The 14,628-nt window shown below is 41.4% G+C and overlaps 1 protein-coding gene across 2 annotated transcripts; it reads right to left on the bottom strand.

Annotated features, from left to right (window-relative positions):
• Window positions 1-831: 831 nt before the first annotated feature.
• LOC149314046 (homeobox protein Hox-B6-like) lies at window positions 832-5,118 on the bottom strand. Of its 2 annotated transcripts, XM_089520407.1 has the most exons (3): window positions 4,947-5,118; window positions 3,031-3,191; window positions 832-1,827 (listed from the first exon to the last, which is right to left on the bottom strand). In XM_089520407.1, the coding sequence occupies exons 2-3, from the start codon at window positions 3,169-3,171 to the stop codon at window positions 1,516-1,518; spliced, it is 453 nt and encodes a 150-aa protein (XP_089376533.1). In that variant the 5' UTR covers window positions 3,172-3,191; window positions 4,947-5,118; the 3' UTR covers window positions 832-1,515. The 2 variants fall into 2 exon arrangements, with proteins under 2 accessions (XP_089376533.1, XP_089376535.1); XM_089520409.1 differs by lacking the exon at window positions 4,947-5,118 and having other exon boundaries at window positions 3,031-3,471.
• Between the last annotated feature and the right edge of the window lie 9,510 nt (window positions 5,119-14,628).

The following is a 14,628-nucleotide window of genomic DNA, read 5'->3' as shown; positions in this document are numbered from 1 at the left end:
TTTGCCCCAAAGCCATGCAATATGACACACCTTCTCTTACAATGCCAACTGTAGAAAATAAGACAAACTCCCTTCATGGGTCATGGTGTATGTTTAGTGCATCATGTTATATTATTACAACATACTCTGTTTGGGGCTGCCTTTGAAAAGACCTGCAACCAGATTGTTAAAGGTTGTCTACAGTGAGCACACTACTCCCTTGTTGCAACAGCCCCACAGATTTCCAGTTTGTTTCTGGGAACAATTCCAAGTACTGGTTATGATTGATAAAGTCTTAAATGGCTCAGGTCTAGGTTGTCTCCAATACCATATTATCCCATATTAATCTGCCTGTATTTTGAGATCTTCTGGGAAGCTCTTTTCTTTGTCCCACCATTGTCACAGGTACAACTGCTGTGAACATGGGATAGAGCCTTCTCAGTAGCTACTCCCAGGCCTTGCCCTCCTTGCTATGCTCCCCACAGTAGGTGAAGACCTTTTTGTTTCAGCAGGCATTTGAGGGTGAATTGTTCATGGAGGATGGGGATTTCATAATGTGTCGTTTATATTTGTTGTTTTTCTTTTAATATGCTTTTAACTGTTTTTAATTCTATTGATAGTTTATATTTTTAATCTTTGTATGAGGTCAATTTTTTTAGCTAGATCTGATTTTATTTTAGTAAGCAACTGAGGAAAAGTGGGATGAAAGGAGAAGAGGAGGAGAAGGGGTAAACTCAACTGTGGTGATTTGCTCTATAGTATGTAGGCACAACACTGCCATTTGCTTCATCCTGGATGTCTTCCTAGCAACACCATACAGGCAGCTGGGTACATAGTGTTTAACCCATTCATGTTATAGCAGCCGATAATAATGATCTTATAATGCCTGTTGCCCAGAGTACTATTGCCACCTTGCATGCTGCAATATTTCTTGCAAACACATCACAGCTGCATCTGGACTACTCATCATAGCCATTCTATACCCAGTCTGTTTTTCTGGAGTAACTTTCCACCAGCTATGACTTCACCTGTTCCTCTTCTATCTTTTAGACATAAGTTAACAAAAGGGATTAGACTTCCTCTGGTTCTTACCAATCAGCACCATAAACAGTAACCTAGAAGTTCCTGTTGGTCTTCAGCAGTAATAGCTGAAGGGCTAGAGAACTGGTATCACATTGCAGGGTGTATGGTTTCTGATGCTATTTCATTGAGAATCAGTCAGTTACTTTCATGAAAAAAAATGCCTGTAGGCTATTTGTTAGCAAAGCAAATCTCAGCCTTCTGAAGTACATCTCTTTATACCAAATTGAGGCGAATGCCAAAGTGGGTTTCCACTCAATACACTAACAGAACAATTACAAGATAAATATATTCAAACACACATAAATTAAGTGGCACAGTTTTACCAGGGCACCAGCCCAGGAAAAGTCTTTTAAAATGTCTCTTAGCAGAACAAGAACAGAAAACCACTTTTTGATTGGCTGGAGCTGGTTTTTAGATGCTCTTGTTGCTCTGCTTTTGAGGCCTGTGGCTCCCTCATAACAGCAGGTTCAGCTCCCTGTGACTGGAGCTCTGCATTTCTTCTTCCTCTTCTGACTCTGAGGAATCAGGGCTGTAGCTGAAAGTCTCTGCTTTGTGGTGCAGGAAGTGTGTGCTGGCTCTGTGCCTTGTACATTCCTCACCAGTGTTCCCGTCTTCATTCTCCTGCCCTCGTATTTCTCCAGACAGCAGTTTCTCTGAGGCCTTGCTGGCCCCTCTCTGTTTCTCAACCTCAGCTCCCATCACCTGCTCCTTGGCCTTCCGACTGCGCTTCCACTTCATCCTACGGTTCTGAAACCAGATCTTCACCTGTGAGAGATGAACCAACAGATGGTGACAGGAACTCTTTCATATTATGAGGAGACTGGATCTTCTGACATATAACCTCTAGATCAGGGGTTCTCAGACTTTGGTCCTCCACATGTCTTGGACTTCAGCTCCCAGAAATCCCAGCCAGTGTGGACAATGGTTAGGAATTCTGGGACCTGATGTCCCAAACACCTGGGGCACCAGTGTTTGGGAACTACTCCTCTAGATCAGTGGTTTTTAATCTCTGATCCTCCTTTCCTTTTCTTCTACTTCTTCTTTTTTTTCTTTTTTCTTTTTGGACTTCAGATCTCAGAAACCCCAGTCAATTTGGCTAACACTCAGGATTTATGGGAGTTGACGTCCAAAACATGGGAAAGGTCAAATGTTGGGAACCAGCGCTCTAGATCAAATGCAGTAAGGCTCCAGTTCATGGGCCAAATGTCAGCCTCCAGGCCTGTAACACTAAGATCTCTGGACTTCCCTCCAGGCCATATTACCAATCCCACTGGGCCTGCTATGGCCTGTTTGTGTTAACTGACCCATCATGTTTCATTCAAGAACAGCAAGATTGATGAAGGGAAGCAGTAGCAGCACTAGTAGCAGAGGTAATAGTAATAGAAGCTGCTGCTGTTGCTGCTTCTGCTGCTCCTAACCAACATAAATAAATAAATAAATAAAATAAGAGTCACATCTACAATTCTGTCTACTTTTGGTTCTGATGACACCGCTGCTTGTATTGGGAACCCTGACAGATTCCAACAAGGTAATGTGAACAATGAAAGCAAATATCTTTCCACAAAAGGTTGATTTTCCATAACCTCTTAGCCTACATAGTCAGTGGCCATGGTGACTGGAGAATTCTGAATTTTTAGATAATCGATTATTTTCAATTCCAAATCTGCACCAGATTTTCTTATTTCCTGTGTGCTTTCCATAGCTGCCCATCCATCATTCCCACTTGAACCAACGCTACCCCAATTCTGTAACAAAAACCACAGCAGAGGAGCTACCTTCTCATTTTAGCTCATTACAGTTCTCTGCAAGAGTGCTTGTCATTTTCATCAGAGAATAAATGACAGCTACAGGCCTTCAGTTCATTTAAATGACCACATGCATGGTTTATTGAAAGCTCACAGCAGCTTCAGCTGCCTCTCTTGATATTTCTGTAGGTCATTCTCGATGTCATTCTCCATGGGGCTGTACCTGTGTCTCAGTAAGCATCAGTGACGTGGCCACCTCAAAGCGTTTGGGCCGGGATAAGTACTTGTTGATCTTGAACTGGTTCTCCAACTCAAGAAGTTGCTGGCTGGTGAAGGCTGTCCGAGGACGACGGCATTTGCCCATCAGGCTGGACTGTGGGGCAGCTGGAAGGGAAAGCAAGAGTCACACACATGGCTCAGGAGGATGAGGCTGCCAGGCACTGGCTGTATAATTTGCCAGAGAAAGAATACATGCACACTACTATACTAAACAAGCACATTTGCCTGAGACAGAAATTATGGCTGAATGATGTCCACTGTGCAACACAAATACTATGTCCCGATTAATAGCAACTTTGGAAATACTTTTATCATCCAAGTCATTCTAGGAAGATAACAGAGCAGAATAAATTAATCTCAGTTTTTTAGAGTGAAGATGTCTATCTTTCTTTCCCCTGTGCTAGGAGTGAGCTATCGTGGCTATCCAATAGTTTTTTGGATTTCAGCTCCCAGCACCCTCTCCATTGGGTATTCTGGATAAGGCGGATGGCAGTTGCACACCAATAACAGTGCCTGTGTTAATAACAAAGATTGGCATCCTTAAATATAAAGAAACCTGTACCTAAATGCTACATTTTTATTCTCAAAGTAGAGTTTTTTCAGAGGGAAGTGCAGCCCCAAATCTTCCCACTCACTATCCTTTTTCATGCTTGTTCAATTGCTATTTGCTGCCTAAGTGACAGTTATTTCATTGCCATTTAAAAAATCAACAAATAAATTTCTCCCCAACTACATTATTCCAACTAGTCAGAGATCACATCACCAACCTGAGGACATCATGCCAGGTTCATGTAAAATGCCAGCACTAACTTATGCCAGCATAAATCCAATTTAGAGTGAGCAGAGAAAGCTCTGAGTGGGGAAATTCACATCTACACGTTATCACACAGGGAGGGGGGAATTGTGGGAAAATTGGGGGTTTAAACAGTGATTATCCTGTGAAAATTGTGCACTCATGATTAAGATTTTCACACATATCAAGATTAAAGTATTTTTGAGGGAATAACCAGCAATAAATCATTCACAGGATTTCCTCTGAATGATTTGTTGCTGGTTATTCCCTGGTTGTTCCTCAGATAATGATGCTTTAATTGCGACATTATGTGAAAATCTTAATCACAATTATGTGATTTTCATAGGATAATCACTGTTTAAACCCCCGATCTCCCCCCCCCCCCCGATTTCCCAGTGTAATAAAGTCCATTGACAGCTGTCTAAGAAAAGGCCTAAATACACTAAAGGCACCAGATCCTATCTGATCTTGAAAGCTAGCCAGGGATGTTCCCATTAGGTGCAAAAAATACACTTAGTAAGCTTCCTAAGCTACACTGGGCTCTTCACCAGGGAAAATGCAAAAAATACACTTAGTAAGCTTCCTAAGCTACACTGGGCTCTTCACCAGGGAAAATGCAAAAAATACACTTAGTAAGCTTCCTAAGCTACACTGGGCTCTTCACCAGGGAAAATAAAAAAAAATACACTTAGTAAGCTTCCTAAGCTACACTGGGCTCTTCACCAGGGAAAATGCAAAAAATACACTTAGTAAGCTTCCTAAGCTACACTGGGCTCTTCACCAGGGAAAATGCAAAAAATACACTTAGTAAGCTTCCTAAGCTACACTGGGCTCTTCACCAGGGAAAATGCAAAAAATACACTTAGTAAGCTTCCTAAGCTACACTGGGCTCTTCACCAGGGAAAATAAAAAAAAATACACTTAGTAAGCTTCCTAAGCTACACTGGGCTCTTCACCAGAGAAAATGCAAAAAATGCACTAAGCTTCCTAAGCTAAACTGGGCTCATCTTCAGGGAAAATGCAAAAAATACTCTAAGGAAGCTTCTAAGTTACACTGGGCTCCTCACCTCTTCCATGATGCAGACGCCGCTTGGGGAACAGCTGGTGGGTTAAACAGCGCCACTCTCCTCCTTGCCACAGCCGCCACTTGGGGAAGGGCTGGTGGTATCATGGGCGGCTTTATGCTCCATTTCATGGGGAGGGAGGAAGGGGAAGGAGGGAAGGGAAGGGAAAGGAAGGGGAGGGGAGGGGAAGGAAGGGGAAGGAGGGAAAGGAAGAGGAAGGAGGGAAAGGAAGAGGAAGGAGGGAAGGGAAGGAGGGAAGGGGAAGGAGAGAAAGGAAGGAGGGAAGGGGAAGGAGAGAAAGGAAGGAGGGAAGGGCAAGGAGGGAAGGGAGGGAAGAAGGGAAGGAGGAGGAGAAAGGAAGAGGAAAGGAGGAAGGAAAGAGGGAAGGCACGAAAAAAGGAAGAGGAAAGAAAGAAAGAAAGAAAGAAAGAAAGAAAGAAAGAAAGAAAGAGAAGAGGAAAGGAGGAAGGAGAGAAAGAAAGAAGGAGGGAGGGAGGAAGAAGGAGGGAAGAAGAAGGAAAAGAAAGAGGGAAGGAAGGAAGGAAGGAAGAGGAAAGGAGGAAGGAATGGAGAGAAAGAAAGAAAGAGATAAAGAAGGAGGGAGAGAGGAAGAAGGAAAAGAAAGAGGGAAAGAAGGGAAGGAGGAAGGGAGGGAGGGAGAGACGAAGGCAGGGAAGAGGGAGGGAAGGAAATATAGAAGACAAAGGGAAAGAAAGAAGGAAGGAGGGGAGGGGAGGAATGATAAAGGAAAGGAGGGAAGAAGGAAAGAAAGAAAGAGGAAAAGAAGGAATGAACAAAAGGAAGGAGTGAAAGAGGGAAAGAAGGGTGCTTTCCAAAGCATTGAGAGTACAATTCATGCTCTTACAGAGTAGATAAGTGGCATAAAAAAGAGAGCTGAAGAAGCTAAAGAGAAAGCTGAAAATAATGGACAACAGATAGAGACGCTGAGGAACGATAATAGATTCATTGATGCTGAGAATAGACAAAGAAGGAGAAATTTAAAAATAAGGAAGTTTCCAGAACAAGTTAAATCTACTGATTTAATCACTGTATTGACAACATGGTGGGAAAGCTATGATTTAAAAGTTTCTCCAGATGATCTAGAAAGAGCCCATTGGAGTATTGGAGCAAAAGGAAGCAGGAGAAAGGACATAATTATAGCTTTTGGAAGAGAAAATATAAAAGATTTGGTCTTCAAAAAACTGAGATCAATACAAAATCTGGAATATAATGGACAAAAAATTCAGATTTACCAAGATTTTGGCATCAGAGACTATTAAACAAAGAATCTTGTTCCAAGATATAACAAGATGTGTTAAAGAAGAAGGAATTAAATACACCTGGGGCTTCTGAAGGCAACTATTATGGAGGAGGGTCAGCGAATGTTGATACAGCTGGGACTTGGAGAGAAAAGTCAAAGCGGAGAGGAGAATGAAGAAGAAGAAAACAGAGTTTATCAAACGGGAGGAATTTCTCTTAAATTCGAATGAAAAGAAAGTGGGGCCAGAATGCATTCACTTAAAGTCGCTAGTTTAGTGCAATTACATGAATACGCATTGCGTTCTAACTGGCTCCCCATTGCCCGATAATAGCATGCCATTGCCCCAATTTGCGTGTGGCGGTCTATCACGCAATAACACGAAACCCCATGATTGCGTTCGGACTGACTTCCCATTGCCTGAATTTGTGTGTGGTGGTCTATAACACAATAACATTAAACCCCATGATTGCATTCAGATTGCCATTGGATTATACTTCCAATTTCCCTTGTCTGTTAAACTCCAGAGTTATGCTGGCCAGGCAGATAAAGGACATCAGAAGGAAAAGGAAGAGAGGAAATGTGATTCACAGTTGAGAAGCATAAAAGAAGGGAAATACAATGTGGTGTTTTCTGTGAAAGTTGTAAGAAAGACTATATAATGCATTAGCTGTGATAGCGTAATAGGAAAAGTAAAAATAGGCCAGAGTAATAAAGGTTAAAATAAGGAGGAGGGAGGGGAATAAGTGAAGAACGCATCTCCATAAAGAAGGAAATCTGACAAAGTTACATTTGCTTGCATTTATGCCCCAAATAAAAAACAAGTCGAATTTATAAATAGGGTGTTAACATTATTAGAGGACTTTTATGAAGGGGATCTATTTCTGGGAGGGGACTTTAATCTGGACATGTTAAATATAATATAAAGGGGAATATAAGGGGAACAATAGGAAAGAAAAAGAATAAAAATGAAAATCTTAAAATTAATTTGGAGAAATGGAATATTATTGATGGTTATGAAACCATCATTTTACTCAGCTAGACACAAAATATTTAGTCGTATAGATTATTTTTTAGTTAAAAAAGACAATAGTTTGAAAATAAAAGAAATTAATGCAGGAGGTGTCTGGCTTGCAGACCATATGTCATTATATATAAAGATTGAAGGAACAAATATTAAGATATTTTGGAGGAGGAAAATAAACAACAAATTCGTGAGGAAATTAAAAATTATTTTGATTTAAACGATAGGGGAAATATTCCACAACATATATTAAGGAATGTGTTTAAAGCAGTGGTAAGAGGGAAAATGCCTAAGCATGGAAATACGAATTTAAAAAAAGAAAAAATTATATAGAAAGAAATTGATAGAAGAAGTGGAAGTGTTACAAAAAATATATAATAAATATAAGAGTATATCTATAAAAGAACAGAGGGATAAAAAAAGAGAAGAAATTAAAGACCTGGACCAAACGACTATATTAAGAAACCAGGTGTATATTAGGAATGAATTTAAGGCATAGGATACTAGAAGTATGAAGAGTTGGGCCAAATTTCTTTTTAAAAAAAGAGGGGGGAAAGTGATTTGTAAAATAAAAGGGGACAAAGGTGAAATAATAACTGACGGTGAGAGAATAAGAGACGTTTTAGTTAAATTTCATGAAAGATTGTATGGAGAGAAGAAAGTGGAGGATCAGAAAACAAATATAAAAATCAAATTAACTGAAATACAGAGAAATTATATAAATTCCCCAATAACTAAACAAGAGGAAGAAAGAGTAATACAAGATTTAAAAAGGATTAAATCTCCTGGCCCAGATGGATTCACATCTATATTTTATAAAACTTTTAAAAATGAATTGAGTGAGCATATGACTAAATTTTATAATGAAATATTGGATAATAAAATAATCCCAGGAACATGAAAATGATCTGAAATTATATTAATACTTAAACCCAATAAAGATCCGGTCAGCCCTGAATCTTATCGTCCCATCACATTAAGCAATCAAGACTATAAATTTTTAATGAAAATTTTAGCTAATAGATTAGAAGAATACTTACCTACTTTAATTAAAGAAAAATAATATGGATTTGTGAAAGGGAGGTATATTCAGGAACCAATAAGGAATATATTCACTATATTACATCATGCTAAACAACATAAAAATAAATTAGCTTTGATAAAACTAGATGTTTACAAAGCATTTGATTCTATAAATCATGACTATCTTTATAAAATTTGCAGGGATTTTGGATTAGGAGAAAGGTTTATTGAAACCATCATGGAACTATATAATGATACAGAGGCCCAAATTATGGTAAATGGAGAGAAATCAAGAAAATTTAGAATTAAAAGTGGAGTAAGGGTTGCCCACTTTTCCCTGTATTATTTATATTAGCAATGGAATCATTTGCAAATATGATCAGGGAAGCAGAAGAGATAAAGGGATATAAAATAAGAAAGAAGAGATAAAGAAAGCCTCCGTTTGAAGACCTCCAAGGAGGGAGACTCCACTACACTCTGAGGGAGTTTGTTCCACTGTCGGACAGAAACATCAATGTCTAGTAACGTAGGAATTCAAAGATATAGCTGTGTTAGTCTGTAGAATCAGTATGTAGAGAGATCTTGTAGCACCTATGAGACTAACTGAAAGAAAGAAATTGGCAGCATGAGCTTTCATAGACTTCACTCTACTTCCTCAGATGCATTTAAACCTCTACGTTTAGGAAAATAGGGACAACTGACAAAGATCACTAGTATGCCCATGTAGCATCAGATGATATGCGCTGGAGAAGAAGGGCTAGATGAACTGCTGGTCTGATGTGAATATTTAAATAAAAGTAACAATGAAAATTTGGGAAAGATGTTTAAAAAATTAAAGCTAATGCTGTTTTTGGGAAGGGGGGAGAGGAGAGAAAAGCATATTACGAAACGTGGATTGTACAATTTGCATGATGTACTCTGTAATAAAAAAAATAATTAAAAGAAGAAAAATAGAAGAAAAAAATTTAAGAAAGCAAGTAAGGAAGAAGGAAGGAAGGAAGGAAGGAAGGAAGGAAAGAGGGGAAGGGGAAGAAGGAAAGGAAGAGAGAAGGAAGGAAGGGAAGGAAGGAAGGAAGGAAGGAAGGAAGGAAGGGGAAGGGAGGGAAGAGGGGAAGGGAAGGAAGGAAAGGAAGAGAGAAGGAAGGAAGGAAGGAAGGAAGGAAGGAAGGAAGGAAGGAAGGAGAAGGGAGGGAAGAGGGGAAGGGAAGGAAGGAAAGGAAGAGAGAAGGAAGGAAGGAAGGAAGGAAGGGAAGAGGGAAGAGGCAAAGGGAAGGAGGAAGAGGGAAGAGGGAAATGGAAGGAGGGAGGGGGAAGAAGGAAAGGGAAGAGGGAAAGGGAAGAGGAAAAGGGAAGGAAGGGAAGAAGGGAAGGGAAGAGAAGAGGGAAAGGGAAGGAAGGGGAGGGGAGGAGGGAGGCTAAGGAAAGAGGAGGAAGGGAAGGAAGCAGGCGCTTAGGAGCCCGGCTGACTGACCAGTAGTGGCAGGAGGATGATGGTGGGTGGGGGCTGCTGGAAGATGCAGTTCTCTCCTCCTTCCTTCCTTGGCTGAGCGGGGATTTGAATCCAGCCAGCACTTAAAACAACCAGCTGGACTCTAGGAATTCAAGCCTCAGAGCTGAATCCAGACCCGGCTTTGGGTGCTAGTGCTGACCTCATCTTCCCCATTGGAGCCTCCCTTCGCTGGAAACCGGGACAGGCAGCTCGACCTGGGTGGGACATTTTAATCCTGGGTGAAACCAGGATTGTCCCACCCCAAATGGGGAAATGTCCGCCGCACCCAGCATCCGAGTGCCAGTGAAGAAAGACATGATGGCATCTTTCTGTTCGCCCAAAGGCAGCAGAGCATCCGGAGGGAGGCAAGTCTTCTCAGGACTTCTTGGCAAGAGTAGGAGATGGGGGGGCATAGGGGGAAGTGAGGGTCTTTCCGCCCTGCGGGGGGGGGGGAAGCAAAGATGCTTGGGGGGGGGTCTGGCACTGGCCAGACCCCCCCCCCCGCTGCTATCCGCTAGACCGCTCCCCTTCCCTCACTCTCTCACTCTGAGGAAGCCCCTGGCACTGGGGCTAGCAGCAGTTACCAACCAACAGTTGGGTTCTAGATTGGAATCAAGGTTCCAGACCACAGATGGAACCTTTGCAAAGGAAAGCAAGGATAGTCTTCTCTTGGGCAGAGGGTTGCCATGTCTTTTCCTGGGCCTTGCTCCTCTGCCTTGAAGGGCAGGCATCTTGAACATGCTCCAGAATGGCAGCTCATACTTCCAGAGGTTTCAGAGGGGGCATGGCTTTCCCTCCAAACATAATAGTGGGGGATCCCATAATAAGTCTCCTTGAGGCCTCAACACCCTTTATTTCCCAGCAGAGAAGGTGAGACCCTCCTGAGAACTGGGTTGCTTCTCCCATGAGCTCCTAAAGGCAGGGACATATTAGAATAACAAAAGGACCTCCCTGCTGGCGGCTGCCATTTTGGATACTGTGGTGACGGTGCCCTACAGGGCTCTGGGAGCCGCCATCTTGGTAGCGATGGGGAGAACCCACTCTTTGCTGTACCAGGGGGCTTCTCTTCCCCTTCAGCCACAAGCTCCTTGGGCGACCTTCCACCCCAATGGCAGAATAGTAGTATAATTCTTATTTTAAAATGTATATAATCTTGTGGGATTTCCCCCCAGAACTTTTAAAATATTATGTGAGGCTCCACTCTAGAAGTGCAGGATATAAACCAAATAGCTGCAGTTGTCCTCTGCAGCCTCTGTGTGTCACTCTTACTCTTCAGGGCCTCTCTCTGTTGCTGCTTGGTGCTGCCAGGCTAACAGGTGTATAATAAATTCATGGCATGAGATTTTAGGCAGACCTCCTAAAAGCTGAAGACATTCATTAGAAAGTGATTCCCCCTTTTCTAATGTGCAATACATGTCCTGATGTTCTCATTACACTACACAACTCCCTGATCAAGTTCTACACATCATTCGCTGCTGCAAATGAAAAGTAGGGGTGCCTCTAGTCTATATTGTAGAAACAATGCAGTTTGACATCACTTTAAAGGCCATGACTCCATCCTACAGAATCTTGGGATTTGTAGTTTTGTGAGGCACCAGAAGACCCTGTAAAACTACAAATCCCAAGATTCCACAGGATGGAGCTACAGCACTTAAACTGGTGTCAAACTGCATTATTTTTATAATGTAGATGCACCCTAAGATAACATATTCCATAACAATATTAGAAGGACACATGTCTTTATATTTGTACTATGTAAGGAGAGACGTAGAGCTATGGGATTTTCACTAACTCAAGTTCTGTGCTATTGGATCAGCTCCCCTCTCCCATAGCCAGTATGAACACCAGTCATTTGTACTGTATAATGTTTCACTGCTTTCCTAAGATCTTACAGCTTTGGACATATTCTCTCTCCTCATGGCCTATATGCTGAATTTTTGCAGTGCGTCTAAAAGTGATAGTGATCCCCTCCTCCAGTATGAAGCATACACACCTGGATTCTTTGAAGCACAACTGCCTGTACCAAAGACCTTAAGTTGAACTACCCATAATTTTAATTGTGTGACATTAAGCTGCTATTTCACATCAGGAGGAAAGCACCATTGGTTGGGTTTTTGTTTTTTAATGGTTCCTTCTCCCATTTCCAGAAATATTGATGGTGCTCAAGCTTCCAGTTTCTAGTTTGGCAAGAGGCACTAAATATTTCTCCCTAAACTGCAAATTCCAGGATTCCATAGGATGTTGTCATGGCAGTTAAAGTGGGATCATAGTTATATAACTGAGCAGTGTGAAAGAGTCCCTAGGCTCAAATCCCTCCTCAGCCATGAAAACCCACTGGATGACCTTGGACAAGTTTTACTCTCTTAGCCTTTCTTATGTGCCTTCCAGTTGAGTCCAACTTATGGTGATCCTATCATACTGTTCTCTTGGCAAGGTTTATTCAGATGTTTGCCACTGCCTTCCTCTTCAGCTGAGAGAGTGTCACTGGAACTCCGATTTCCCAAGATTGGTCCTAGTCCAACATGCAAACCACTACACTACAGTGAGTGTATTTTCTCTTAGCCTTAGAGGAAATCAGTCACAAATATTCAAATAAATCTTGGATAGCCTGCCATCCTATCATAAGATTGCCATAAGTCAGACTTGATTTGAAAAATATAACATATAATGTTTTCTCTGTTTCTTCTATGAATGTATATTTTGAGGTGGACATGATTTACTCCACTTTTTCTTCCTTATTCCTCATCCCCTGCTCTGAAAACATACCTTATTGGCATTTGAGACCGATATTTTTTAGCATGGCTACATGTACGGAGCAATTAATGTCTCTAGCTGTGCAGCCATACAAATCCAGATAGTTTACACGTGTTTCCATTTGATTTCGATGGCAGGCTTGGATATCCAGAATTCAGTGAGACTGTTGTGGTTTGAGTGTTGAACCAGGGTTCAATTCCATACTCAGACTGGGTGACCTTGGGCAAATCACATGCTTTCAGCTTCTTCAGGAAAAGATAATGGCAAAGATCCTCTAAACAAATCTTGCCAAGAAAACCCCATAATAGGCTCACCTTAGGGTCACCATAAGACAGAAACAACTAGAAGGCATACAACAACAGCAATAGACTAAATTTTGAAACTCAGTATAGTTAGTGGTTTGAGCATTGGACTTTGATTCTGAAGATTCAGATCCCCTCTTTTCCGTGAAAACACACCGAATGATCTTGGGCAAGTCATACTCTCTCTCAACCTCAGAGGGAGGTAATGGCAAATTCATTAGTAAGAAAACTCCATGGTAGGTTTGTATTAGGGTCACCATAAGTTAGAAATGACTTGAAGGCATACAACAATAAACTAAAGTAGGAGTGAGCAACTGTGGAAAATTAGCAAGCCACATTAGCCCTGAAGGAAACCTTGCAGGGCCACATAATCCACTGCACCTTCTCCCATAAAAAAATTTTAAGAATAAATTTAAAAAATGTTTTCACCTAATGTCCTCCAACCTTTTGGGGGCATGTTTTTGGGCCTTCCTAGGCCCGTAGAGGATTTTGGGGCATTTTGAGGGAGGATTTTGAAAAAAAAATGCAAAATTTCATTTTGATCAGGGGGGGGAGGGGTTCCAGTGATGCTCCAAATGTGATGGAAATACTCTCCAAACTCCTTAGAAATCATTTTTGGGTACTGCAGAGCAAGGAAAAGCCCCTGGAGGATTGCTTCCACCTGGTTAGTCACTTGGGTAGATCCTGGCTACACATATTGCCAAGTGTTCAGCCCTCTGGTGAAAAGCTTGTGAAGAAGGGAGTCTTTATTTGTAGAACACACCTGATGAATGTCTGTGGCTGAGTGACAAAGGAACCTAGTTACTGAGTATTGCAGCTGAAAAACAGAAAAGAGTAAAGACTGCATTTCTTACTGAACTATCTCTTTTGTTTTTTGTGGGGTTTTCGGACTATGGGGCCATGTTCTACAAGAGTTTCTACCTGACGTTTCGCCAGCATCAAGGCTTTTGGACCTGCAATTGAGCTAGCCTATTTTAGTGCAATGTGAGCTAACTCATGGCTGTCCTGTGGCTGAGACATCTCCAAGACTCCCTATCCTCCACTACTTTCCTTAGTTCTTGCAGATTCATACCCATGGCCACCTTAATGGTGATACCGCAGTTTATATCCAATAGGAGGATTACAAAAGAATCAGTCATAAAGAGAGGACCTTGGGGTGTGTGCACACTTTGCCCCAAAGCCATGCAATATGACACACCTTCTCTTACAATGCCAACTGTAGAAAATAAGACAAACTCCCTTCATGGGTCATGGTGTATGTTTAGTGCATCATGTTATATTATTACAACATACTCTGTTTGGGGCTGCCTTTGAAAAGACCTGCAACCAGATTGTTAAAGGTTGTCTACAGTGAGCACACTACTCCCTTGTTGCAACAGCCCCACAGATTTCCAGTTTGTTTCTGGGAACAATTCCAAGTACTGGTTATGATTGATAAAGTCTTAAATGGCTCAGGTCTAGGTTGTCTCCAATACCATATTATCCCATATTAATCTGCCTGTATTTTGAGATCTTCTGGGAAGCTCTTTTCTTTGTCCCACCATTGTCACAGGTACAACTGCTGTGAACATGGGATAGAGCCTTCTCAGTAGCTACTCCCAGGCCTTGCCCTCCTTGCTATGCTCCCCACAGTAGGTGAAGACCTTTTTGTTTCAGCAGGCATTTGAGGGTGAATTGTTCATGGAGGATGGGGATTTCATAATGTGTCGTTTATATTTGTTGTTTTTCTTTTAATATGCTTTTAACTGTTTTTAATTCTATTGATAGTTTATATTTTTAATCTTTGTATGAGGTCAATTTTTTTAGCTAGATCTGATTTTATTTTAGTAAGCAAC

Source organism: Sceloporus occidentalis, unplaced genomic scaffold (genome assembly GCF_023333645.1).
Source record: "Sceloporus occidentalis isolate IW3139 unplaced genomic scaffold, rSceOcc1.0.p SCAF_4, whole genome shotgun sequence".
Lineage (NCBI taxonomy): Eukaryota > Metazoa > Chordata > Lepidosauria > Squamata > Phrynosomatidae > Sceloporus > Sceloporus occidentalis.
The sequence above is the reverse complement of the archived record's forward strand: the minus strand, read 5'-3'. Positions and strand labels throughout refer to the sequence as shown.

What these genes read in the sequence shown, in the direction of transcription:
- LOC149314046 (XM_089520407.1), bottom strand. Translation starts at nt 3,171, where the DNA reads ATGGGCAAATGCCGTCGTCCTCGGACAGCCTTCACCAGCCAGCAACTT. An exon ending in TGATGCTTACTGAGACACAG is followed by an intron (nt 1,828 to 3,030) that starts GTACAGCCCCAT and finishes CATCTCTCACAG; the next exon opens with GTGAAGATCTGGTTTCAGAA.